Here is a 27597-nt window from a genome sequence, read left to right as displayed (position 1 = left end):
TGGCCAGTCCCCGATTGCAGTCGTCTGCCAGTCTGCCTAGGGCCGGATGGTCCAAAGGTCCCCAGCCACATGTCTGGGGAGTCAGGGGGATGGCTGGCATGGCAGCGCCCCTCTCTCCATGTGACCACCCCCTCTGGGAGGTCAGCTGGGACTTCGTCCAGTAGTGGGCCCCAGGGCCCCCAGAGGACAGGAGGGGAGGCCGCAGCGCGGGTCAAGGCCTCACCTTGGAACTCCTGCAAAATCATTTCCAGAGCGCTGTGTCGGTCGGGGTCACTCACACGATCAGCCCGCGTCCAGGAGGGAGAGGGGCAGACCCCGCGTCTTGACGGGAGAGACTGCGAGATCACACTGTGAAGGGACACGCTGGAGATGGAAGGAATTTGTGGCGAATTAATCGATAATTGCGTCTGTAACGCTGGAAACAACTCTGTGAAGAACCTCTATTGGTATGTCCGTTGTCCGTGTTGGTAAGTAAATTACCCACGATCGCTTCTTTATCCAGGGCTCATCTAAGTTGGTCTGTGAGCCTGGTTGTGAACCTACCTGTGCAGGGTGGACGGGGGGGGGGGGGGGGGGGGGGGGGGGGGGGGGGGGGGGGGTGGACGGGGGGGGTGGACGGGGGGGGCGTGGACACTGCAAACCATCCCGCGCCAGGAGAACAGCAGGTGCTCAGCCTCTGCGCGGGGAGCGTCACACGTCCCCGGGGGGGCTGGGCACTGTGTCTCCAGGCAACACTTCACACCCAGACGGTGACGTCACCTGGGCCGCACGCGGGGGTTCCGACGCCCCTCGGAGGCGGTGACGGGCACTTCATTTTCTGAGCCTGAGCACCTGTGTCGTCAGCGCAAACCGCAGGCACCGCGGACCCGAGCGGCGAGCCCCCCCGACCAAGCCCAGAGGAGCGAAGAAACCAAGGTAAGGAAACAGGTGCAAAGCAGATTTTTCCACTGAAATACTTATTTTTTAAAAAGCTGATTTTGTGCATTTAAAAAATTAGGAGTATTTTGCAGTGTTTTTATAATTTCTGTGTGTACTGGGCCCTGGGCGAGTCTCTCATGCTCTGAGCAATTCTCCCGGCAACCGGCAACCACTAGCTGCGGCTGTCGCAAAATCGCGGGGTGCCCGCCCTGCAGGCCCAGACTGGGGGCTCGAGGAGGACGTGCGTCTCCGCGGCTCTCCCCGAAAGGGGCCCCCTCTGCTCCCGGGAATGCTTTCGGGCCGCAGGCAGAGCGGTAAAAGCTGCTCCAGGTGAGGCTCGAACTCACAACCTCGGCATCGCTCACCGGCCACTGTCTTATAAGTACCGCGCGCTAACCGATTGCGCCACTGGAGCCGCGCGGGTGTGCGGCGCGGAGGTGTCGTTAATGTAGGTGCGCGGCCGAAGGCGGCATCGTCCGCGGGAGGGGAGCCGTGCGAGCGAGCTTCCCGCCGCGTGGGCCCGGGGTCCCCGGGGTCCCCGGGGTCCCCCGCCAGCCGGGGGCGGAGGCGGAGGGTCGCAAGCACCCGCATCCGATTTTCCTCGCGTTCCTGCGACTTCCCTAAACTTGGGCTGACGTTGGAAACCGTTTAACGACAGGAGGTCGCATTAGTCCAAACGGCTCCCCGTGAAGCCGACTTCCTACCTTCGGAGGAGCCTCCTTCCCCCCCCCCCCCCCCCAGCCCAGGAGGGAATTCCACCCGCATTTCCAGCTGGGGTCCCCCGCGGGCCTTCTTCGCGCTGGGACACCTGCGCGCCCGACCCCTCCCCCCTCGATTCTGACCCCACAATGTTAAAACACTTTCCTACCCTGAAACCTTCGGAGAGCTAATATTTCCTTCAGGAAAAGCACTGTTTTGCGAATATACAGCTGCAACCTGGCTAAGGAAACGCAGGAAACAATGTGATAATTACTGGAGAAATTTTCTAAGGTCTCACGCTCAAACCCATTGTTTGATCTGTTGTAGCTCATTTCACACTTTGTTCTCTGAAGGTTTTCCTTGGAGTGTTTTTGGAGTGGGCATGGCTGTAACTCTACACACACATATACACACTTGTACCTACCCACATACATATTATATAAGATATGCATTTATGTATTTTTTAAACTAAAAACATTATTTCTGCAGTTCTCATACATTTTATTGTGCAGGAAACAGCCTTGCATACATATCTGAAGTAATGTACTGTCACACACTCTGTTTAGAGGCAGAGCCCTGTAGGTAAAGCTGACTATCTGTCCAGAGCTCTCCATTTATGGGATCTCAGTTCCTAATTTTACATTAATTTTTAAAAGTCAGAAGTATCATCTCCAAAATATGTGAAAAAGACTGTAAAAAACAATCACTTTATTCAGTATTACAGTTGTAGAAATGGAGTCTAAGAAATGAAAAACTAAGGGGCACCTGGGTGGCTCAAGTCATGATATCAGGGTTCGTAAGTTCAAGCCCCAACATCAGGCTCTAGTCTGACTTGGAGCCTGGAGCCTGCTTCGGACTCTGTGTCTCCCTCTCTCTCTCTGCCCCTCTTTGTTTCTCAAAAATAAATAAATGTTAAAAAAAAATTAGAAATGAAAAATGAAGAAGGAAATGCCACTCAACAGGGCTGGGACATCAGTATGGGCCATCAGGGAAAAGTACTGTGATGAGTTTGTGTCTCTGATGTCAAGTGGACATTCTAGCTCTGGCTTTAATATGCTCCTGTGTTCTCACTAGATGAAGTGTTCACTTTGCTGCTGCTTTCCATTCATTTCCATACGTCACATCAGAGGGTCAGAACAGCCTTTAATACTTTGTTAACAGGATCAAATCCAATGTCCACTGATTTCTTCTCAAAAGGCATTTTAACATCAGATAGCCTGGCAGTTTCTTTCTCTTGAATACCGTAGCCATGACAAACTCAACAAGACACAGACAAATCTAGTGAGTTAGAAGAAGACACCTACTGAGTTTTGAAATGTTTGGTATGTTGGATCTGTGCAGGATTAGGAAACCTGAGTCTTCTGTTGTAAATGGAAGCTGGATGCAAGTCCTTGCACATATATTGTCCATCTGCTCTGCAGGCCAAGGAAGCTACTGGCCCCTGACCCATGTTCGTCCATCATACAGACAGCACTTGGAGGCTCAACAGTAACATCATAAGTTATTCTTCCAGTGATGAGGACATAAGACAGAAAGAACCAGTAGAGTGTACACAGTCATGGCCAAGAGCATGTGCGCCTAGGATGGCATCTTCATCTTCAGCAGTGGAGTGGGGGAGGGGTATTCAAGCACCAGGAACGGGGCTTGGTACAAACTCTCTATGTTGGGGGGGGGAGGGGTGGCTCCTGAGCTGCTCTATTACTTTATCTTTATTTAACACTATAACATAAACTATTTCCAGCGATGGGAAAGCTAAAGGAAACACATATGTAGCCCTTGCTGTCGGGTGGGACCTGTTGTAAGGACTCATCACTCCACGTTAGTACACATTTGCACACTGTTCAGTCCGCCCACTCATATACCACAGTTTAATCAGTGCTGCTGGATGTCTTTGCCTGTTTTCTGATGAAGAAAATATTTGGTGCTGAGTTACAGTTTAGAGTTGAAGCACCATCGCTCTAGAACAGGGGCTGTCTTTCCTTCTGATCCCTTGTCTTCTCTTCCTGGGAATAGTCCAGCCTGAGCTAAAGAGCTAGCTCAGACTTGGTCCTGGGGAAGGGCCAAACATCTGCCAACCCGGTGGCCCCCTCTTGTCTCTGACCCCAAAACCATAAACATTGTCTTCTGAGTAGGGATGTGGCTTTTCTAGCTGAGAAGTCAGTCTCTGACCCTTCCCAAAGAGTCCTTAGCACTTTCTAAACAAATGTCGGTGTTCTCTGAGCCAGGTTTGGGTATACGATGGTAGTGTTGGGATGTATAGAAAGTATAATGAGTCAAGGGTAAGATTTTATTATGGCGTTCAGATGATTTTTTTATTTTTTTTATTTTTTTTATTTTTTTAATTTTTTTTTTTAATGTTTTATTTATTTCTAGGGGAGAGAGAGAGACAGCGTGAGCAGGGGAGGGTCAGAGAGAGAGGGAGTCACAGACTGAAACAGGCTCCAGGCTCTGAGCTGGCAGTCAGCACAGAGCCCGACGCGGGGCTCGAACCCACGAACCGCGAGATCATGACCTAAGCGAAAGTCGGACGCTTAACCGACTAAGCCACCCAGGCGCCCCCAGATGATTTTTTTAAACTAGTGGTTCCGAAAAAGGTTATGCTAAATCTCATTTTCCGCTTATTTCTTTAACGAATCAAAAGACATAAATGAATGTTTTCTAACAAAATTGCCACATCAAGTGCAGCAGTTTTGATTAGGGCTGTTCCTTGGTTTAGTCTGTGGTGGGTCGTCCACTGTCATTTTCCAGGACCTTTCTTTTACTCCTTGTAGGGAACAAACTGGTGCATTCAGTGGAGATACTATAGGGACCCAACTGTGCCTCCTTGTGGCTCATCTGTCCCTCTCCCTGGGAGGCCAGTTTCCATTCACCTGAACGGCCTCGTTAACTGGCCCATCTGGGAACCGGGGAGTCAGCTGTGGGCCTTCCTCGCGGCCTCTTAACTCTGATCGCTCCTTAGACCACATGCCAAGAAGTCAAGGTACCGGTTGAACCACCTTCCATAAATACCATTCTAATCATACATTTGGGGACAGGAGAAATTTCTACCAGATGGATCCACAGCCTTAGTGGACGAACCAGCCCTGGGCCAGGACTCCATCTGCTGCCTGGACCCTGTAACCTCTCTTCTAACCAGGGGGGGAGGCAGGGGGAGGGGCACGAAGACACGGTAAGCCTTCTGGTACAATGTCAGCTTGGACATTATTTACAACAGTCCTTGAAATGTGAGGGTGTTTCTCCTTCTTGATTTTATGGCCCCTGAATGAATGGTCACAAGTCCCTTTAGGGAAGGAGTGGGGAAATTATATTCTCCACATTTGTGGTGGTGTCGCAGGGTCCTGCTTCCTCAGCACTTGGCTTCTCCTGCGGTTCAAGATCAGAACTGAGCCAGGTTGTGATTCTGTTTTTAACTGGGGCTGCTCCCCTCAGTCTCCTGGTTATGTATTCTTGGTTTCTTCTGATTGTACAGCCAGTGATACACCTTGTTGGCCATTCATCTACCCTGCTTCTAGGGAGGCTGTGTTCTCTTAATCATCTCCAACCCTCCACCAGCATAACCACCTCATGCGGGTTCGGTGAGAGCTGTAAAAGCTGCACCTGCTCGTCTGTCCCCTGCTGTTGTGCCCCCCTGCCCCCCCCCCCCGTCACTGCCAGCCAGAGGGCAGGGACTTCAGCTTCAAAACTCTCATCTTAGTGTCTTTCTCAGATCCACTTTGGTTACCTGTAAAGACTCAAAGATGGAGATTCGCATTCAGAGTTTCCTGGAACACTACTTCAGGGTCAAGAGAAAGGCGTCAGACCCTTGGGGGTCTCCACAGCTGGGATGGGCCCTTCAGAGTGGTCCCAAGTTCAGAAGTCAGGTCTTGCCTTTTATACCCTCTGCTGACCGTAACTAGATATAAGCTGCCCCTGGAAGGGGGACATGACTTTGACCTGAGACAACTCCTAACTGGGGGTGACAATTCAGAGCCACCAGGTGACAGCCTTCCAAGGGTCTGGGATGATAATTCCTTCTAGGCAAGGGCTTAAGGTAATTTAGGAAACACACCGTCTGTGGTAGTCACAGTGAGAAAGAAGAGACAGATGAGACAAGTTTGAGCTCAAGACAGGGTATAAAAGGGGCTCCTGGGTGGCTTAGTCGGTTAAGCGTCCGACTTCCACTTAGGTCTTTGTGGGTTCGAGCCCCGCGTCGGGCTCTGTGCTGACTGCCAGCTCAGAGCCTGGAGCCTGTTTCAGTCTGTGACTCCCTCTCTCTCTGACCCTGTTCACGCTATTTCTCTCTCTCTCCTAGAAATAAATAAAAATATTAAAAAAAAAAGACAAGGTATAAAAACCACCACAGTGATGTCAAATGCTGCAGAAAACATTTTATTGGAGACGGCGCAGGGCTGGCTGCGAAGCTGAGGGTGGAGGCAGGAAAGCCCATCCTTCCAAGGGTGCCTGGCCCGGGTGCCGGAGCCTGAGTGCACTGGACGTCAGACACTAGGGGAGCTTCGGTAAGATCCAAGTGAGAGAGAGGCTGGGGCCGCCGCCATGGAGGTGCCCTTCCCTTCATGCGAGGCAGCCTGCTGCTCCCAGCCCGCCCGAGGGCTCCTAAACCAGAATGACAGGTCGGTGTGCGTGCGGGACGGTGGGTGTCACGGGTGAACACCGATCTGGAAAGACTGGGAAACTGACATTCCATGTTGGACCTCAGGGGAGAGAAAATGTTACGGGATGGAACCCAGGCTGTGTGGCCCCCACCCCGCAGCTCCTTCTACACCTGCGGGGCGGAGAGAGAAGCGCGGGCCCTGTGTCCAGTGTTCGTTCTTCAGGGCCTTGTGGCGGACTGAGCCGTCCTCACGGAAGGCTGATCTGCATTGACGGAGAGGAGTGACTGCCTTTATAACAGCGATCTGCGGGGTAGGGTTTCCACTCCTGTGCTTCTCCCACAAGTCGCAGGAGCTTCTGAGCGTGAATCTACTTGGTGGGGAGGGGGATCTTCAGCGGTATAGACCCACCGAGTCAAGTGGAAGCCGTTTGGGGAGAGAGCGTAGTGAAACACGGAATTTTTAAAAACAGGTCTTCAGATGAGCCGCAGATGGCTCCCGCGCCGCACGCGCCATCCTATTTCGTTCTCAGCTGCTTCAGATGCGCCAGGATGTCCGACCTGACGGTGCTGACGGGAGCCTTGTGGAGCCAGCGCATGACAGGGACCCCGTCGGGCCCCACCAGGAACTTCTCAAAGTTCCAGCGGATGTCGTGGACCTTGACCGGCTCCCAGGACATGTGTCTGAAAGAGCCCAGAAGCTCAGAGGGGTGAGGGCAGGAGATCTGCACCAGAGATGAACAGAGAAACAACATCATTTCTGCTCTTTTCACCCGCAGGGAACCCGCCCCCTCCCATGCCGAGATACTGACTTCCTTCCCGTGACTCCCAACGACTCCTCTGGCCACCACGCCAACCATCAAGATGGCTGTAGGCATTACAGAAAAAGTCTGTTCCCTTCCCTGCTCCCCGATGACCCCTGTGATCACGCAGCCATGCTGCTGTGGGTAAGAAACGTCACCTCCATGGCTGTCAGTGTCCCATTCTGCAAAGTGAATGGCTTAGATTAGAATGTGCTTCCCCAGGTCTTAGGAATCCTGGACGAGAAGCATCTCACAAATGTCTTTGGGACCAACACGGAGTTCTAACATTTTGTTTCACCAAATAATAAAGCTTTTTAGAAACGGCATCACTTCATCAAATACTTTAAAAAACGTTACTGTAAGAATAAGTTACATATAGATCCTAATCTGAGACTAGCGGGAAACCCTGTAAGTCAGTTGAGTTTATGTCTTGTTTTCTTCAATTTGCTGAGGGTGTATAAAAACCTTGATGTGAGCCAGCATCGGCCCGCAGCCCAGCATTTAGGAACAGTTAACGCTGGTGGTTTCCAGCCCTCTCAGCCTCCAGTTCTCTGTATCTAAAAGTCAGTGTTTCATAAAAGGCACTTACTACGTGGTATTAACCTGTTGATTTCTACATCTCCAATATGAACCCATCAAGGAGTAGGGACTGTGTCTTGTTCTTCTTTATATCCATGTTATTCAGGAAACTGCCTTAGAATCAGCAAATGTACCTTGAATGAATGAATGTCAACGAACAAACCAGGGTGGTCCGTGTTCAGAAACACGGCCGCTACACAGCGCTCTCCATCACAAAAGCCAGAGCCGCGCAAATGCTGACAAATTAAACCCCGATCCCTCTGCTAACCTGGGATCTCTTGCAAAGAGTCCAATGCCGTTTACAAGCATGAGTCTTGGGTCCATTTCCCCCACGCTGATTGTAAGGAAGGGCAGAGGGAAGAAGAGGTTTGGGTCAGTAACTCACTCACCTTCAGGAAGGTGAAGACTTTCTGTTCTTTTTCACCATTCACATCCCCTTTCTCAAAAAGCTGGAAATTCGGTACATATCCTCTCCCTGGACGCACATACCTGCAATGAGCCACAGGTGGCCAGGAAGCCCCGGGTGTAGGAGAGAAGGCTGGGGGCGGGGTGGGCACCAGGGCTGGGGGCTGGGGAAATCAGGCCATTCTTCACCCCGGGTTCCCTGATTCACGTAATTTTTCTTGAGGCACAGCGTGAGCCCCTGCCCCCACACTGAGTCTCTTCCAGCTCCTTCTGTGGTCCTGCTCCTCTGAGGTCCATCCAGATCTCACCCCCAGGGAGAAGGAGAGTGTCCAGACACATCAGGAGAGGACAAAGTTGAGGTCAGTGTGCAGGGGCCCCCAACCCACCCAGGAAGCCCCAGTGTGAAAGTGCCCGTGCAGACAAGAAAAGTGGCCAGAGGCCTCCGTAGGTTCTAGGCAGGCACTTACTTCAGCCCTGGAAGGATCTCTGAGTTCTCTCCTGGCTCCTGCTCCCCAAACTGGTTGCAGGGAAAGCCCAGCACCACCAGGCCCAAGGGCTGCAGCTCCTCCTGAAGCGCGTTCAGTTCTGTGGGAAGAGAAGAGACCATCGGGTATCTGGAGACCCTGCCTTGTGTACAGAAAGATCTGTGGAGCCACCATAGAGAAGGAGACAGAGGTCCAGGGAAGGAAAAGTCTCTAGACTGAAAGACTTTTAGTGATGGGGCTGGAGGTAGATTCTGGACCTCCAGACTTGCATTCAAAAGCCCTTTATTATAGGGTAATATTTCCCAAGTCCGTGACACATCAGAATCGGCCCTTCCGGAAAAGCAAGGCTGCCCATCCAGAGGGTTCTCTGAGTCCCTTCTTCTGACGTGGCCCCCCGCTATCTTTACTATTTAAAACCTCACCAGGTTACTGTGGAGTGTAACAGGAGCGCACAGGTGGGTATTTAATGGGCTCGGTTTCAGTTTGGCAGTTTGAAAAAGTTCTGGAGATTTGTCTCCAGACACGTGAATGTGAATACCCTTAACACCGCTGGTCAGTACACTTGGAAATGGTTATAAGTGAAAATTTTATGTTATATCTTTTGTTAACCACAGTTTAAAAAAAACAACAACAAAAACTTGCCTTCCCTGATTGGTTAATTGCAGGACTGAACCTTTTTTTTTTTTTTTTTTCCCAGAAAAAGACACAGATGATGATGGGCTTCTCTCCTGGGTACAGACTGGGTCCCTGTGTGGAGCAGGAATGGCCCGGCTGGGCAGAGAGAGCCCGAGGAAGTCCAAGCCCAGCTCCCTAGTGTGCTTCAGCACTCCTCGGGGTGCTGATGATGTGCTTCCCTCAGTCCTCACACAGGCTGCCTGCCTCCTTCCACTGCTTTCCCATCTGTTTGCTCAGATTTTTATAATCAACATCTTTGTTAACCCTTCCTGGGCTAGATGGTATCCGTCCCCTGACAAACACCAGCCAGACCCATGCAGATTTTCCACAGCCAGCTGCTCAGCAGGTACCGCCTCCTAGTCCTTTCTCCCTTTCCTTTCCTTTCCTTTCCTTTCCTTTCCTTTCCTTTCCTTTCCTTTCCTTTCCTTTCCTTTCCTTTCCTTTCCTTTCCTTCCTCTTTCTTTCTTTTTCTTCCTCTTTCTTTCTTTTTCTTCCTTCCTTCCTCCTGCCCTCCCTCCCTCACTCCCTTCCTTTCTCGCTCTCTACCTTTCTTTCTTTTCTTCTCTCTTCTTTCTTTCTTCCTTTCCTTTCCTTTCCTTTCCTTTCCTTTCCTTTCCTTTCCTTTCCTTTCCTTTCCTTTCCTTTCCTTTCCCCCCCTCCCCCCTCCCTTCNCTTCCTTTCCTTTCCTTTCCTTTCCTTTCCTTTCCTTTCCTTTCCTTTCCTTTCCTTTCCTTTCCTTTCCTTTCCCCCCCTCCCCCCTCCCTTCCCATCTCCCTCCCCTCCTCTCTCTCTTTCTTTCTTCATCAACCACTCATCTCTGCCTTGAGACAAAATCAGCCACAGACAGTATATAAGCACATGGGCATGGCTGTGTCCCCATAAAACTTTGTTCACAGAAACAGGCTGGCCAGATTTGGCCTCTGGGCCATTGCTTGCTGGCTCCTGACATCAGGGAAGGAAGTCACTTGGTCGTGAGGATTTACTTCAATACGTAATTAGAATATAATTCTACTTATGATTCCGAATAAACTCAGCTGGAAGATGTAGCCCCGAGGTCACTGGCCCTGGATCCGTACCAGGGTACTGGGCGGTCAGACCACAGTAAGTGGCCACGTTGACGAAAAGCAGGTGCTTGCCCGCGTACTGCTTGAACTGGATGTGCTCCTTGCCATTGAGAGTGAGGGCGTCGTATTCGTAGACGGTGCCCTTCACATCTTTGTAGCAGTCCATCTGGGAGATTTTGAGAAAGGAAAGTATTAGTAACAGGTCCTAACACGTGTGAAATCTGTCAGGGCACTCAGCAGTAATGCCTGCGTTGACCGGAAACAAGCCAGCAAACAGGGCAAGTCTAAGGCGTCCACGACACGATGGAAACTGGTGTCTTGTGACTTGAGAGCCGATGGCCTTAGAGCAGCAGGCAGTCCAGTGTCCCCTCCTGTTTTCCTGGGAGAGGTGGGGCCCCGGGAAACGTGCCGGGACGAGATGAAAGGAGCAGAGATTCACGAGCTGGGGTAGAAAGCCCTGGAAGTAAGGGAGGCCAAAGAGAACTCCCTGCCTTTCGTGAGTCTGTGAAAGTGAGGTTTTCTGTTGGTTCTGGACGAAAGGTGTCGCGCCTGAACTCTCCCGTGAAGGGAAGGTGTGGACGGCTTACGCATCCGAGGACGGCCTGGTCACTTCTGGAACTTTCCCGAGGCCTCCCGGCCGCTTGCTCCACGCACCAGGGCGGCATGGAAGGAACTCTGGCCTGGGGGTCTGGAGCCAGCTCCGCGGCCCAGTCCCCTGCGAACCTGGGCTGGCCTCACCGCCGGCCTCAGCGTCCCCGTGGGAACACGAACACGTTCACCTAGATTCCCAGCAGGTCGCCAGGAGGCCCTCCAGGTTTCATACTCTAGAACCTAACGTCAGCCCTGCCTGGAATAGTTCTGTCTCTCACGTCTCTTACTCGTGTGATGGTTTTACGAGCCACGACAGTCATGCGCCTGTAGCTCCCAGCAGAGGAGAGCGAGGGCTCAAGTCCATCTGCCGCCGCGGGCCCCTGCCCGGCAGCACCCGATCACGTAGTCAACCCCCCCCCCCCCCTGCATCGCACTCTCGGAATCGAACACTGGCTCCATCACTGGCTCCGTCTGCCCTGTTCCTCCTCAGATCTCCTGAGAGGATGTGAGCGGAACTCTATGTGACACAAATATGTTCCACAGAACAGAAATACGTCGTACACGACATTCTTGCTGCCTGATCTTAGGCTAAACTCCTCCACAAGGCAGATCTCACCTTATTCTTCCCCCACTCGAACCGTGTAGAGTCCATGAAGGACCCGAAGGGCTGACTCCACGGTGCTCATCAGCACAGCCTGACCCCTTTCCCTACATCAGGAAAGGAGCTGCCCGTCGCTCACGGAATCCAGGGAGTGTGAAAAGGAAGCTACGTGGTGAAACAGAGCCAAACAGGAACTGATCAGAGAAAGGGCAGAAGGACGTAATGTGATAAGGAAGGCCCACAGTTAAAGTAGGATTAAGCCAGGCCCCCTGGAAATCCAAAGGACTAGAAAGGACTCTAGCCAACCACCACCTGCCCTGATGCCACACAGACAAAGCCGGCCTCTCCCCAGCCTTCAGGGCGGCTGCTGCTCCCGCTGGCGCTGCAGGCTGTGGGACTCCGTCCCTGCTCCTGGGCAGAAGTGCTTCTGTAAGCAGGCTTCTGCACTGAGTGCACGCTCGCGCGCACGTGCACACGCACACACACACACCAGCAGAACTGAGAACATTATGTGGCAGCACCCCTCTCCATCACCATGAGGCTGGGTGCTAAGGTGAACAGTTTTAAGAATTTGTCTTTTTTTCCCCCTTTGCTGCTGCAATGAAAATTACAATCATGTTGGGAACCAGGTGTGGGGATTTAGAGACTCTGGACCTGGAGAGCCCTTTTCAGTACTTACTGCTGAGACTCAGTGCTGCTTCCAACGTATCTAAGTACCCGTGACAGATCTCCTATACCTCCTGACTCAGCTTTGTATTAAGCAAATTCTACAGCCCAGGGTCCAGGGGCTTCATACCCAATCAGGCAGCACTGAGTAACAGAAAACCACATCAACTCTCAAAAGTAGAGCATCCTCTGGCCAATTTCAGAGCAGTAGGAAGATGTTTCCAGAACTGCCTTTTACTGAACACATTGTACCCATCATAATTGCTGCTCACCCACACACGAGGTAGAAGTTGCCCACAACTTCGTAATGAGAAGGCAGAGGCTAACAGAGAAGAAGGGTGACCAAAAGTGATCACCCCACTATGGATGAGAGTTTGCTCGCCTCTCCATGATTCCATCCTGCCTCCAAGTCACCTGGATCACGACTATCCGTCCCTGAGCTGCCCTCCCCTGCTGCACACATGCGTCTCATCAATGAGGCAACTGAGCTGTGAACTGGGACTAGACTGAGGCCAGAAGCCAAGACTCCTGACTCCAAATCCAGCCGCTGTAGACCTCCAGTCCTCCAGTGGTTTCTGCGCGTGCTTTGATTCTGATAGCTCTCTGACTTCGTCCATCTGTAAAACTTCCACACTGATTTTTTTCCTCCTCTTCATGGGTGTCCCACTGAGATGACTTAGCCCAAGGTCTCCTCCAAACCCTGCTGCCCACTGTGATGCCCGCCCCCGTCTCATGCCTCGGGCCCGGCCCTGAGGCTGAATCTGAAGTGGCTGGAAGGGTACCCAAGAGACCCTAACCAGAGATGGAAAAGAGTAACGACCAGAGTAAGGAGACTCTTCTCCACCTAGATTCAGCTCAGGGAACACCTGTTGATAGGACTGAAGAAGAGGCAAGAAGAAAAGAAAGGTTAATGGAAAAGCACAAGAAGAAAGCAAGCGGAGGCTGGAGTGTCACAGGCATGCCTAACGCAGGACAGGATGGTGATCTACCTTGGAGTCCCGCCCCGCCCCCTCTCGAGGTCACCCACCTTCATCTTCTCGGGCTTGGGATTTGTCTGCACTAGGCAGACTAGCAGCAGAGGTAAGAGGTAGGAGACCGTTGACTGTGCGGTCATGGCTAGTGCGTGAAGTTCTCGTCTTGGACGCTGGGACCTCGCGCACTCTGGCAGCCTTTTGATACACTAGCCAAGCCTGCGCAGGCCAATCGCAAGCTGGCGAGGGTTTCTGGGGCATAGAGTGGGGATGTAGAATTTAAACCACATCCTCACCCACACACCCCCCCACGGGCAATCAGTGCTCACCAGTGCGATGAGGGCCTGGGACTCATATAAATTCTGGCAGAGTTATGACAATGCGAGGGCAAGGGCCCGTGGTCACGGAACACTACTGTCTGCGTGAGCTGAGTGGAGGGTAGTGTCCAGGTGCAGATGGGGCCTCCCCAGCCTTGCGGTAAAGTCACTGCAAACAGGACACGCAGAGGTCCCAAATACCATGCGTAGTGTCGTGATTTGTGGACCACCTAGGCCTCCTCTAAGAGAGGTGGAAGGAAATCGGCCCTGAGGAGGGAAAAATATTTGCAATAAATGTGAAGGAAGCGCATTAATATTTCAAGATACAGCTACCTTCAAGCGCTCCCAAATCAGTAAGAGAAAACAACCAGCCCAGCAGACGCCTGGGCACCAGACAGTAAACCGAACGGTACGTGTGCAGGATACAATGTTCTCCCTCACCAGTAATCAAAGAGGTATAAATAAGAAAAGATGCATTCTGTGTTTATCAGATTGGCCACCCTTAAAAGGCACGGAGGCACCTGCCTGGCTTTCCTAGGTCTGGTATGGGAGGGTTTTGCACACCAGATGGGGCGGGAGGGGGGGGACCCAGTTTTCTGGAGGAGGATCTACTGTTCTGAATGTGCTTCTTTTAAAAGTGGTGTTAATCTCCTGGCAGCCCCAGGGCCTGAGGAGGAAAATGGAAATGAGACACAAATTCCTCCAAGAAAAAAAACGCCTCGCCTCTCAACCAGCAGCTGTTGGTTCATCGAGTTCCCAGCTGCTCGATCATCTCTGTTAAAATAGGACTGGATGAGGGATACAGACTTGGGGCCCCGGAATTGCTGGACTTCCCACTTTAGTAACATACTAACACCCCCCCCCCAGCCCACCCCCGACGCCCCACCCCACCCCTGCCAACCTCGGAGGTTTCCCAAGCTCCTTATCCTTCTCGTGTACGGACCGGTCTGGGTCCCAGGTGCTAAGGCCTGAGTGAATCACCCTCCTCAATTCACAACCCTTTGTTCTTGCAAAGCCCCCTCTTGTGTTGTATATTATTTACAGCCTCGATTTCCAAACCACATTCTCCCTCTCCAGTCCCCACGAGTAAAATATGTTTCCTATTCCTATCATTTAGAATTCTGGAAAAACTCTCACATTCCTCATCAGATTATTAGCCCCTTAAAGCTTAAAAAAAAAAACCCACTCACATCCTCCCCCCATTTAATGTCAGATTCAAATGGCTGAGTTCATCAAACTCTTACATTCACGACACTTTAACATCATCAGGCTGTGCAATGATTGTCTTATTATATTAATTAAAAAACTTTTTTTTTGTCTTCCACCCACTGCTGTTTTCCAGCTCTCGGGGAGGATCGCCAAGGAAACGGTCATGCAGACGGGAAGGCCAGGCCCCTGACAGCAGGAAGGCAAAGGCTGAGAGGAGGGGAAGGTTCCTGGGCTTTGAACACCAAGTCAGTAGATGGGAGCAACTACCTGGGCTCGCCCCCCCGGGGGGTTGAGGGGGGACTAAGAAGGAGACTTCGGACCCTCCGATACCCCCCCATCTGCACCTCTCTTCCCACAGCCTTCCCCCCAGAGAGCCTGGGGGCAGCTCTCTCTGCTACCCGCCCCCTCTCCCCACAGTGGGAAGTTCCTCTCACCAGCCCACCACCGCCCCAGGTCCACACACACAGGCCTCCGCCTCCAAGTCTGAAGGGGCTCAGCTCTTTCAGTCTGGGCATTCGTGAGCTCTCTTTTGTTATCCCAGATTCCCATCTCTCCTCAGGGGCCTCCAATGTGCTGGGGGGCGGGGTAGGGGAGCCCAAAACAATGGCCTCAGACCCAGCCACAAAGCTCCCCCAGGCCTGTAGGCAGCTGTGCTGGGTTTCCTGTTTTGTGAACCGTGGCCGCAGACCCTGACCCCTGACCTCCGACACTGGCCGCCTCTATCACAGCTCATAGAACAATGGACATTAAAATATCAAGCCTCAAAAATAACATTTTTGTTACTTAACGATGTTTTCCATTCCTTTATCCTTCCGAAGCTGTGTGACTTTGGGCAAGTTACCCTCTGCGCCTCTGGTTTTTGTTTATAGAGTTGCGAGAATTATATGAAATTTATAGGGCTAATTTTAAAAAATATAATAAAAGATGATTCATTCAAACTCTAAACATGACCTGGCCCAAGGTGAACGTCCAGTGTTGACTCAACAGATTGGGACCCTGATACGCAAGTAGAAAACCCGATTTACCCAAAGTCCCCGGAAAGTGCGCACGGCTCCTGCATTACTTGTTCTCTTTACTATTTTATCTTTGCTCCGTACACAGTGACTCCAGAGCAGGAGAGAAGCTCTCATCATAAACCCTGCCTCAGTGGTCCAACCAAGTGACCTAAAATCTCCACTGTTTGAGAACTCTGTCCTGGAGAAGAGAAATTTCCAGGGCTCAGGCTCCACGGGGTGGGGGGGCACTTCCTGTCACCATGGTGTCCCAGTCCACCTGCCCCTCCAAGCACCCTGCCTCCTCCTCCACCAGCCACTAGAGCCATTATCCAATCCCTGTCATTGCCTTTCTGGAAGGTGCAAACAACTCCCACTTGTCTTCTCTCTTCCAGGCTCTTCCTTCCTGAGGACCCCTGCCCTGCACTGATAAAGCGACAGGAGGGCCAACCAGGTGAGTACAGCGTCAAACCCAGCCTCTCCAGGGTGCACCAACCTCTCCCCCGCCCCCCCCCCCCCGCCTCCTTTCCAGGACCCCCTCCTGTGGCAAGTCTCTCACTTCACACAAGCTGAATCTCTTCTCCAAAACACACCTCTTTGCACTTAGATTCTTGAACTTGGAGGTCAATTATTCTGAGTACTTTGGGATTCCGCCTCCCCTGCCCCAAATTACCTCTGTGTTTATTCCCACTGAGAGGGCAGGGAATGCAATTTTATCAGATTTTACCGAACAAGATTCTAGGTGGAAATGTTTGTGAACTGAGCCATAGATTTAAGGCTGAAAACCCATCCACATCTAAACTGAACCATAAACTCTTGTCACTTTCTGACTTTAAAAATCCTACAATTGCCAGTGATTCATGATTTAATAGACAGTGATGAAGTTTTGGGGAGATGGTGGGGTGGTCTGGAGCCGATGACCAAGAAAGAAGTCTTAAAGACGTCCTCGGTGCAAAAGGGTGATTTTACTAAAGCTCAGGGACAGGACCCGTGGGCAGGAAGAGCCGCACTGGGGTCGTGACGGGTAACTCATCAAATACCCTCAGGTTGGGAGGGGTCAGGGGTGGAGTAAGTCCCCAAGGAAATTTGGAAGCAAGGTTTCCGGGAGCTTGAGGGGCTGGTGTTGCTAGGGAAACGCCATTTATTACCATTTAGTAAAACGTCAGTCACGAGCCCCTTCAGATGTGCATCAGGGGCCATATGTTTGGAGTATGATTGTCGGTATTTACTTGTGGGAGTTGAAATAAAGGAAGTCTCCAAAGGAATTTTTGTGTAGACTTACAGGGTCCTGGGGGTCAGGATAATGGCAAGTGAAGATTCCCTTTGCCCCAGCAAAGTGTCATCATCCAGGCGGCTGAGCTCCTGGGGGAGGTCACTCTGCCTGTTTCAAGACTTGTCAGTGGCTGCAGGCAGTAAAGGGAATTTAATTTCTCATTTGCCATTGTTTCCCCCATCACCATGGCAGCACTTAAACCCCTTTCCTCTGCTCTCGGGTGGCAGGAGTGTCTGAGGAATGTCACACAGCTCCCACGAGAGGAGAGAAGGGGGGTGAATGTTAGCCTGGACTCTGTCCTCAGCTTGCCCCGCGGTCCTTCATCACACAGGGTGGCGGAAATCACCGCGTCTCCAGCACCGCCTGCTTTTCCCACTCAGACGCCAATGTTTCCTTGAGCTACCACTCCTTTGAGGAGAACTTTCTTGCCCAAGGTCACACAGCTCATGAGCTCGAGTTAAATAAAGCCTTCAGACTCCCTGTCCTCACTTCTGCTACTGACTTGATCCTGCCTGAAAATTGACACCAAGTTTCTTGCGTTTTAATTAAAAGTAACAAAAGTTGGTTCCTTTGGTTGTAAAGGGAACAGGTCCAACTTTTGCCGCGATGCTGTCCACCTCTTCATCCCAGATTCAAGCTCAGCCTCCGCCACCCCAGCCTGACGTGGATATTTTTGTCCCTAGTTAGTTTGATTTGAATATTTCCCCTGAATTATCTCATCTCCGTGGGCATCTGGGATCCCCATTCAGACCTCCAGAACTTTCCTTACTCTGGGTGCAAGGGTGAGGCATACGACTTATTCCTAAATCTGCAACTTTAAAATTACATTGCGTATGTTTATGTAATATTTGTAGTTCACAAATGTCCTTCACGTCAGTGATTCCATTTAGCCCTCCAGTTAGGCAAGTAGGACATGCGTTCCTTGCTCAAATTTGCAATGGAAAAGCGAGGTTCGGAAAGGGGACGTGACGTGGGCAAAGTCTCAGAACAGTGTAGACCTAGACCAAAAGCTTGAGTTTTTATTTCAGATCTGTTTGTCTCTCCGCTCTTGACTCAATTTCACCTCAAACATGTTTGGGAATGGAGGAAAGTCCTAGAGAGACCACAGTCCTTTTGCATTTAATGTTCACCCACACGTGTTCTTAACCTTCTGACTTCCGTCCCCAAGCACGCGGAGGTCTGGGGCTCTCTCCCCACGTCTGGGCTGACGGTGGCTCGGAGCCTTCCCGAAGCCAGGCGGCCTAGCACGCGGCTGTGTCACAGATGCCAGCTTTCTGCTCCAGGGAGAGCTCTGCTCCTGGGGGTGGGGGGGCGGAGAGGGGGGGAGGCAGAGAGAGGAAGGATGTGTGCTCCCCAAGGCGGTGCTCTTGGCTGTTACTCCTGCCCTAATGGGCTGGGGGAGGGCGTGGGAGAGAGCTCCGTGTCCTTGCACAGCTACCAGGATCTGACGAGCCCTTACCTTTCGAAACCAGAGCCTCCCACCTGCGCAGTCTCCAGTCTGGGCCTCGGGCCCTTGCTGCTCCCAGGGAAAGAATAAATATGCTAAATATGCCCTATGTCAACAAGTCCACCCTGCGACCGTCGCCAGACTTCATAGATCTGTGAGGCTTTGGGAAAATACCTCCCTAGGCCTCAGTTTACCCATTTATAAATCAGAAAATCACCAAAGTCCTTTCTAAGGCTGACATTCTCAGGTTTTTTTGTTTTTGTTTTTGTGTGTGTGTGTGTCTCAGCTTTTGAAAGAGATTCTGAGCCGATTTGATCAGTTATTAGATGATTGGGAAGCGAAAGTAAGAATCAAGAAATTATATGGATTTTGAGCTCTCCTGTGGCCTATAGGTTTTCCAGGCCACACCTGTATGCGTGAGAGCCAGATGCTCAGTGAAGTAGACGACTGGGTGGTCTGAGCCACAGGGCCAGGGACAGACCCAGCTACAACTGTGCTCCCACAACTGTATCCACGTCAGAGGCAGGCAGAGCAGATGCAGAGCCTGGAGCTGCTTCAGATTCTGTGTTTCCCCCTCTCTCTGCTCCTCCCCCACTCATGCTCTGTCTCATTCTCTCTCTCTCTCTCAAATAAATCAACATTAAAAAAATTTTTTAAAGTTCAATTGCCTGGGTGGATAGACTAAAATAGGCACCAGTCTCAAAATGGCAATTCATATAAACTTAGATAGACTTTTAGTTGACATTAAGGCAAAAGTGAAGTGTTTCAAGGATATTAGAGAAAAGAATGCTACCTTGGACTAATATTGATTAGTGCACAGTATTCCAAAAAAATTGCTTTTAATTGATTGAATCAGACCTGAAATGGGGTTTCTATCTGTGGACAGAACAAATTAAAATGTAAATTAGTAAATCAGAGCATTTTCTAAGGAAGATAGTCAGGATGCAAGCTGGCTTCCAGTATGTATTTGTTGAATTTTTAGACAGTTACTTAGACATGCCTGAGGAGGGATAAAGCAGGTGCAGGCCACACCCTCCGAGCCACCTCCAAGGAGTAACCGAACAGGAAGAGCCTAAATACATAGCAGGCTCAGAAGCCAGAGTGGAGGGAGATGGGGGGGGGGGGGGGGGGGGGGGGGGGGGAGCTGAGCAAGCACACAAAAGGTGCAACGTGTCCTTAAGGTCACAGCAAAAGTTCATTAGAAACTCATAAATATGCACTACATAAATAAATACAATTACAACAGAATGCATCAGGGGCATGCGCAAAGCCAAAGTGTGCTGTAACCGCCAGCTGTCAATCAAAAATGTCAATCAAAGCCAAATTTACTCGTACACAAAGCAGGCTTAAGAGGATGCAGCCAGAGCTTGTCGAGGCCATTCCCACCCTGGGTTCGGCAGTGGCCCGCTCTCTCTGTACAAAGTGAACTATACTTAGCTGCTCAGTGGACTGTGTCCGCACTCCGGCGCCAGGTCTCCAATTCTTGCACGCGTCTGGGCCAAGAACCGAGTGACCCGATAACACGGAATAACTCGGTGAACTAATGAAGGGAGGAAGTGATCCATCTGCCTCGATTTGGCGCCCCTCCACTCCCTCTACCATGCAGCGAGCAGACTGAACTTGGTAAAAATATACGGTTAAATCCAATACGGTGTTTTCCCACTTGCAGGTCCCAAGGCTGCTCAGAGACAGAACCGAATGACCACGAGGCCCCACGTGTCGGGGCGCCGCTCAGCCGCCAGCCTCGGGGCCCCCCGTCTCCACCTGGTGCTGCCTCTCACTGTGCCCCTGGCAGCCCGGGTCTCACCTCCCTGGTCCCCGGGCGGAGGGACCCCCTCTGCCTCCTCCTACTTACACTGTGTGATACCATCTGTTGTCTTCTTTCCAGGGCTTATCAAAGTGAGTAACTTCCTTGTTTATTCAGTGAAACAAGGATGCATCAGTTTATGGTCTACCCACCCAGGAGGTGTGAGCTGCCAGAGTCCAGGTCACTTTGTCAGATTTATCTAAAAGGCACCTGCTTTTATTCATCACGGGCTTAATAAACGTTTGTCAAATGAATAAGTGGACCTCTAGATGTTTTAGAGTAATGGTTTATATATTTGGTTAGACGTACATAAGCCATTTTACAGATCTGGTGAAAACTAAGGACCCCTCACCCACTCCAGGAAAATGGCGGTCAGCGCTGTGGTTATAACATCAAGGGTTCCTGATTCCTCAGTCCTCTTTGCTGTCGGTGGTGATGTTAGGTTTGCTTAAAGTAGCAGAAACAGGGGTGCCTGGGTGGCTTAGTCGGTTAAGTGTCCGACTTTCTCTTAGGTCATGATCTCGCGGTTTGTGGGTTCGAGCCCCACGTCCGGCTCTGTGCTGACTGCCAGCTCAGAGCCTGGAACCTGTTTCAGAGTCTGTGTCTCCCTCTCTCTCTGACCCTCCCCTTCTCACGCTGTTTCTCTCTCCCTCTCTCCTAGAAATAAAAAAAAATAAATAGCAGAAACAGAAAATCTTTTTCTCCAAGGACATGAGTTTCTTTTTTTTCTAATAGTTTATTGTCAAGTTGGTTTCCATATAACACCCAGTGCTCATCCCCACAAGCGCCCTCCTCCATGTCCATCACCGCCTCCCCCCACACCCATCAGTCCTCAGTTTGTTCTCAGTATTCAAGAATCTCTCATGGTTTGCCTCTCTCCCTCTCCCCCACCATTTCCCCCCTTCTTCTCCCCCTTGGTCCTCCGTCAAGTCCCTCCTAATCCTCCTATACGTGCAAACATATGATATTTGTCCTTCTCTGCCTGACTTATTTCGCTCAGCATAACACCCTCAAGGTCCATCCATGTTGCTACACATCATTCTTTCTCATTGTCCAAGGACGTGAGTTTCATTCAGAAACCGAGAGGAGTAGATATTCTGGCCAAACATTTTTCCAGTTCCCAGGTTGATTCACAGCCTTTGAAACAAATACAGATCCCCCCAGAAGCTCAGAGTTTCTCCCTGATCCCGGGCTGTTGGTTCAGGCTACAGTGTGAAACCTGTAAGTCTGTGGCGGTGCCTGTCGGAGGCCCTACAGGCCCCCACGGAAGGAGACACACACACCGGCCTTCTGAGCTCTGAGGACTAGTGCCCAGAAATAACACTCGTGCTTATACGTGTGCTGTGCCATCAAAGCGTGGTGCCCAGGACAGTTCCGTAACTGTGACCTCGTACGAGCAAAGCTTGTGTAAGAAAGCCTCTCATCTATGCATATGCAAGGCCTCCCTGGGCACCTAGACTAACGAGGCTCCGCGAGCTGAGGACGAGGAGACCATCATTGGAAAGCATGTCTTTGCTAGGAATCTAAGAGGTAGAATCACGTGCACAGCAAACCCATGGACATGTGTTGCAGGAATTCACAAGCAGGCTTTTCTGGTTGAGCCTGTTACTCTGCTCTGAGAGATCATCAAGCTTCACAATCTCTGTGCCGATGGGATAAAGTTCTCACTTCTCAGCAGGACAGTCAAACACTTCAGGATCAGGACTGAGCCTGCCTTTCCTGACATAACCCCTCTCAGAACCCGTCCCCCCGCCCCTCCCCCGTCTTGGCTGAATTGAGCTCCAACTTCATGGGAATGCTCACTTTACCCTGAAAAAAAGGAAAAGAAAAAGAAAATAAGTTTATTTTTTCTCCTGCTAAATTAATAGTATACACATATATTTTTATGTTTATTTACTTTTGAGAGAGAGTGTGAGCAGGGGAGGGACAGGGAGAGAGGGAGACAGAGGATTCAAAGCGGGCTCTGCGTGGACTGCGGAGAACCCAATGTGGGGCTTGAACTCAGAAACCGTGCGATCATGACCTGAGCTGAAGTCAGGCGCTCAACCAATTGAGTCAGCCAGGCGCCCCTGGTATACAAGTATTTTAAATGTGTTCTCTCCATCTCTGACACGTCTTTGTCCTCGTAACCCTGAAAAATTTCTCTGCACAATAGCTAGACACATTGAACAAAATATTATAAGCACACTATTGAAGGCACTGGCACTATGATATAATGGACAAACAGAATGTCATAATTTTCTTTAGTTATTTAAAAATTTTTCCCTTTATGGGATGTCTGGGTGGCGCAGTCAGTTGACCATCTGGCTCTTGGTTTTGACTCAGGTCATAATCTCACAGTTCGTGAGTTCGAGCCCTACATTGGGCTCTGCACTGACAGCATGGAGCCTGCTTGGGATTCCATACCCCTCTCTCTCTGCCCACCCCCCACCCCCACCACTCACTCCCTACCTCTCTCTCTCTCTCTCAAAAATAAACATTTGAAAAAAATCTTTAAAATTTTTTTCACTTTGTAATCAATATTTCTTGTGTCTAATTTTTCTTGGGGTGTCTGGGTGGCTCAGTTGGTTGAGTGTCCGACTTTGGCTCAGCTCATGATCTCACGGTTTGTGGGTTTGAGCCCTGCATTGGGCTCTGTGCTGACAGCTTAGAGCCTGGAGCCTGTCTTCAGATTCTGTGTCTCACTCTCTCTCTGACCCTCCCATGTTCACACTGTCTCTCCCTCTCTCTCTCAAAAATAAATAAAACATTAAAAAAAAAAAAGAAAATTTTCTAATTCTCAGGTCACAAAAATATCCCTTATCATCTACAGAATGTTTTGCCATTCTCATTTGTATGTACAATACTCCTAGATTTCATTTAGTCACAAGCTTCTATTATGAAAATTTAAAGATACACACTTACGTTGAAAAAATATACAAAAAGGATCACTGGATTATCCACTGCGTGTTTTCAGCAGGATTAATGTTGTTAACTTATGTGCTTGGCGCATTTATGTGTATATTTGTTTTGTTGAATCATTTAAAAGTATGCTGCAGACATACAGACACATTACCCCTCTATACATCAGTAATGTGTATCTTAATGTATATTCTACCTAAAAATACCTGATTCATCCTCAAATGTCAATAAAATACCTAACATTTTCTTTCTTTTTTTTAATATATATATTTTTTAATTTATTTCTAGGAGAGAGAGAGAGAGAGAGACAGCGTGAGCAGGGGAGGGTCAGAGAGAGAGGGAGATACAGACTCTGAAATAGGCTCCAGGCTCTGAGCTGGCAGTCAGCACAGAGCGCGACGCGGGGCTCGAACCCTCGAACTGAGAGATCGTGACCTGAGCGAAAGTCGGACGCTTAACCCACTAAGCCACCCAGGCGCCCCAATACCTAACATTTTCTAATATTCATTCCGTAATCAAAATTATCCAGTAGTTCCTAAACTGACTATAATTTTCTTTTAAACTAGGATTCATTCAAGGTTCATGTTTTGGTATTGTTTACTGTCTTTTTCACATCTTTTACTTTAAATCTGGAACAATCCCACAAAATTTCTTTTCTAGAGCAACTTGGAAGACACAAGTGCACTTGTCCTGGTGCAAAGCCCACACTTGTTTTCGTCCCGTTGTCTCGTCCATTCGAACATTTATCACGTTCTTCATACCCGTGTTTCTGGTTTTGGAAGTGAGGTCAAACACTTGAATAGACAGAGATTTTGCATATGATATAAAGTAGAGGCAAAGTTTTGATTTTTTCGCTGATGGATATCCAATGGAGTCATCACTATTTATGTAAAAGACCGTCCTTACTTTGTCTATTACTTTGCAGCATACTCTGTTATGAATCCAGTGTTCTGAAGTGCATGTCTATTTCTACTTCTTTCTATTGCTCTGTTTATCCTTAAAATAACCAATGTTTAACGTAGCTTTTAACGTGCAATTATATCTTATAAACAAGTTATCACACCCTCTTAAAATTTGTCTTGACGATTTTTGACAATTTGCACTTACATTTAAATTTCTTTTTCCAGGTTTGTTATATTTAGTTTTAAATTTTAATTCCATTATAGTTAACACACAGTGTTAATAATAGTTTCAGGTATACAATATAGTGACTCAGCAAACCTATACATCACTCCATATTCATCAGGATACGTGTATTCTTAATCTCCATCATACTTAACCCATCCCCCCACCCACCTGCCCTCTAGTGACCATCAGGTTGTTCTCTGTAGCTAAGAGTCAGTTTTGGTTTGTCTCTTTTTATCCCTTTGTTTATTTTGTTTCCTACATTCCACATATGAGTGTAATTATATGATATTTGTCTTTCTATGACAAGCTTATATTACTTAGCATAATACACTCTAGCTCCATCCATTTCATTCAAATGGCAAGATTTCATTCTTTTTAATGGCTGAGTAATATTCCCATCTCTCTCTCTCTCTCTCTCTCTCTCTCTCTCCTCTCTCTCTGTGTGTGTGTGTGTGTGTGTGTGTGTGTAGAAAGAGAGAGACCCCACATCTTCTATATCCATTCATCTATCGATGAACACTTGGGCTGCTGCTATCATTTGCCCATTGTAAATAATGCTTCAATAAACATAGGGGTGCATGTATCTCTTTGAATTAGTGTTTTGTATTTTGGGGATAAATGCCCAGTAGTGAAATTACTGGATCATTGGAGAATCCAATTTTTTTTTTAAATATTTTTATTTATTTCTAGGAGAGAGAGAGAGAGACAGCTTGAGCAGGGGAGGGTCAGAGAGAGGGAGTCACAGACTGAAACAGGCTCCAGGCTCCGAGCTGGCAGTCAGCACAGAGCCCGACGCGGGGCTCGAACCCACAAACCGCAAGATCATGACCTAAGCGAAAGTCGGACGCTCAACCGACTAAGCCACCCAGGCGCCCCTGGAGAATCCAATTTTTAACTTTTTGAGAAACCCCTACATTATTTTCCAGAGTGCCTACACCAGTTTGCATTCCCACAAACAGTGTAAGAAGGTTCCCCTTTCTCCACATCCTCACCAACATGTTGTTTCTTGTGGTTTTGATTTTAGTCACATTTAAATTTCTTAGTTTTTTTTTTCAAATTCCACAGAAACTTAGGCATTTGGGAGCACTTGGATTGGTTGATATTGCATTGAATCTACCAAACGGTGTGGGTAGAATTGACTTTCTTACCTCATGGACTCTTGCAATTCATTAACATGATTACTAAAACTTAATTTACAACTTTTTAAAGGTGTACCACTTAAGACAAATTTCTCATCAAAGCAATCTATATATCTTTGGCTAACCTTCCTGCTGAGTATTTGATTATGTTCTGTTTAAACAATGAAGCTTAATTTTAATGGTTTATGAAAAATATATAGAAATATTGTGAATTTTGTATTTATCTAGCAGCTTTGCTAAACTCATGAAATTGTAATAATACACTGCTAGTTTCTTTTTAAATTTTATGTTCACAAAGCATACTAATGACGGTTTCTTTTCTAATCTTTATACATTAAATTTTCCTCTTTTGCCTTAAATTCACTGGCTAATTCTCCTATACAATATTGAGTGGAGGGAGTAGTAGAGACACCCTTTCCTTGAATATTGTTATTTCCTTGAATATTATTATTTCAGAAGGTAAGGATGAAATGTTTCACCATTGTGTATGAAATCTGCTGCATGTTTGTGTTAGGTAGTCTATCAGGCTGAAGGTCTCTTCTATCCTCAGCATGCTATGAATTTAAAATATGAGGGGCGCCTGGGTGGCTCAGTTGGTTGAGCGTCTGACTTGGGCTCAGGTCATGACCTTGCAGTTCATGGGTTCAAGCCCCGCATTGGGCTCTGTGTTGACAACCAGCTCAGAGCCTGGAGCCTGTTTTGGATTCTGTGTCTCCCTCTTTCTCTGACCCTCCCCTGTTCACGCTGTCTCTCTCAGAAATAAATAAAAAAATTCAAAATATGAATCAACGCTAGATTTTATCACATGCTTTCTGAAGTGTGTATTGAGATGACCATGTGATAAATGATATATGAATTAGTTGATTTTGAATGTTAAACCATTTTTGCTTTCCTGGGGGGAAAATCCAACTTTACATTGCTTCTTTGGGTTTACTAATATTTCGTATAGGATTTTTACAACTATGTTCATGCAAAACATTGGACCTATGTTTTTTCTTTCTCATAATGTCTCTATCACACTTTGATACCATAGTTACACTGTCCTTAAAGTATGATTTAGTATTCTTCCTTCTTTTTCTATCCTCTGGAAGATTTGTTGTAAGCTCATGATTAGTTCTTCCTTAAGAACTGGTAGAATTTGCTAGTAGAGTCATCTTTGCCAGGAATATTATTTATGGGAAGGTTTTATTTATAACTGAAATATCTTTAAGCATTAAATTATTGTTCATATTTTTTATTTATTTCTGTATTTATCACAGAATTACAGATATAGTCATATCCTTTTAGTAATTTGCCCATTTCATTTAAACTCATATATTTATCAGCATTAAATTGTTTGTAATTGTATTCTTAGTCTCTGTAGGAGCTGAAGTGATGTCTCTTTTTCCATTTATTATTTTTTTATTATTATTAAGAAAAATTTGCCCCCAACATGGGGCTTGAACTCAGGACCCAAGATCAAGAGTGTCATACTCTAAGGACTGAGCCAGCCAGGTGCCCTCCTTTTTCATTTATAATATTAGCTTTTCTAATATTTCTAATATTGTGCTTTCTCTCCATTTTTCTTGACCACTATTGCCATAGAGTTATCAGTAACATTAATCTTTTTAAAATATTTTTTATTAAGTCAGCATCTTTTGTATATTAGGTTTCTATTTCGTTAATTCTCTACCCTTACAGCTCCTTCTTTCTTTCTTTTTTTAAAATTTTTTATTTATTTATTTGTTTGTTTGTTTGTTTTCTCCATGTGTCTCCTATGTGCAGCCCAGAAAGCTTGCTGTCATAATTTTATCATCATTCAGGTCAAAATACTTCCGAGAGTCCAGAAGAAGCTGTGGAGGAGAAAGAACGGAGGAGAGAAAGAAACCCAGCACCTTATCTGAAGGAAATCCAGGAGGCATTGGAGAACTTCAGTGTTGGAAGGCTCTGCTCTGAGGCAAAGAGGATGAAGCGAAGTCTTGGCTGAACGGCCCAACCGATGTGAAATGTGCTTTCAAACCAGGACTCTTTTCTCCTGAGAAAAAAAATTTTTTATAATTTCCATTCTAAGGTCATATTATATTATAAACATACTAGTTATTTGTTAGTTGAATAATGGCTTAATTGCATGCGGTGAGAGAATATGGTGTGTATCATTTTAGTCATTTGAAATTTATAGTTGGTTTATAGCCCAGCATATGGTCAAGTTTTGTAAATATTCTGTGCGTGCCTTAAAATAATATGTATTCTGCAGTTGTTGGGTGTTCTATATATATCTGCTAGGTCTAATGTGATAACTGTGCTGACTAAATCTCACATGCTATTATTCGTGTTTTTTCTGCTTTTTCTATTACTAAAAG

The 27597-nt window shown here is 48.2% G+C and overlaps 1 protein-coding gene, 1 long non-coding RNA gene and 1 other non-coding gene across 5 annotated transcripts; 1 reads left to right on the top strand and 2 right to left on the bottom strand.

Annotated features, from left to right (window-relative positions):
• Positions 1-791: 791 nt before the first annotated feature.
• On the top strand, positions 792-27597 carry LOC120249085. 2 transcript variants are annotated; one of them, XR_005532776.1, is made up of 5 exons: positions 792-915; positions 14705-14816; positions 15959-16017; positions 19953-20182; positions 27061-27597. It is a non-coding gene; the product is annotated as an uncharacterized LOC120249085 (long non-coding RNA). The 2 variants fall into 2 exon arrangements; XR_005532775.1 differs by having other exon boundaries at positions 27023-27597.
• On the bottom strand, positions 1241-1333 carry TRNAI-UAU. Its single transcript is given in 2 exon segments — positions 1241-1276; positions 1296-1333. It is a non-coding gene; the product is annotated as a tRNA-Ile (tRNA).
• Positions 6449-13188, bottom strand: GPX5 (glutathione peroxidase 5). 2 transcript variants are annotated; one of them, XM_039257585.1, is made up of 5 exons: positions 13102-13188; positions 10229-10382; positions 8460-8577; positions 7977-8076; positions 6449-6930 (listed from the first exon to the last, which is right to left on the bottom strand). In XM_039257585.1, the coding sequence occupies exons 1-5, from the start codon at positions 13186-13188 to the stop codon at positions 6724-6726; spliced, it is 666 nt and encodes a 221-aa protein (XP_039113516.1). In that variant the 3' UTR covers positions 6449-6723. The 2 variants fall into 2 exon arrangements, with proteins under 2 accessions (XP_039113516.1, XP_039113517.1); XM_039257586.1 differs by lacking the exons at positions 6449-6930; positions 8460-8577 and having other exon boundaries at positions 8015-8076.

This window comes from Hyaena hyaena, unplaced genomic scaffold, assembly GCF_003009895.1.
Source record: "Hyaena hyaena isolate Hyena2069 unplaced genomic scaffold, ASM300989v1 scaffold_637, whole genome shotgun sequence".
Classification (NCBI taxonomy): domain Eukaryota; kingdom Metazoa; phylum Chordata; class Mammalia; order Carnivora; family Hyaenidae; genus Hyaena; species Hyaena hyaena.
The sequence above is the reverse complement of the archived record's forward strand: the minus strand, read 5'-3'. Positions and strand labels throughout refer to the sequence as shown.

What these genes read in the sequence shown, in the direction of transcription:
- GPX5 (XM_039257585.1), bottom strand. Translation starts at nt 13,188, where the DNA reads ATGACCGCACAGTCAACGGTCTCCTACCTCTTACCTCTGCTGCTAGTC. An exon ending in CCAAGCCCGAGAAGATGAAG is followed by an intron (nt 10,383 to 13,101) that starts GTGGGTGACCTC and finishes AAAATCTCCCAG; the next exon opens with ATGGACTGCTACAAAGATGT. An exon ending in GAGATCCTTCCAGGGCTGAA is followed by an intron (nt 8,077 to 8,459) that starts GTAAGTGCCTGC and finishes GGCTCATTGCAG; the next exon opens with GTATGTGCGTCCAGGGAGAG.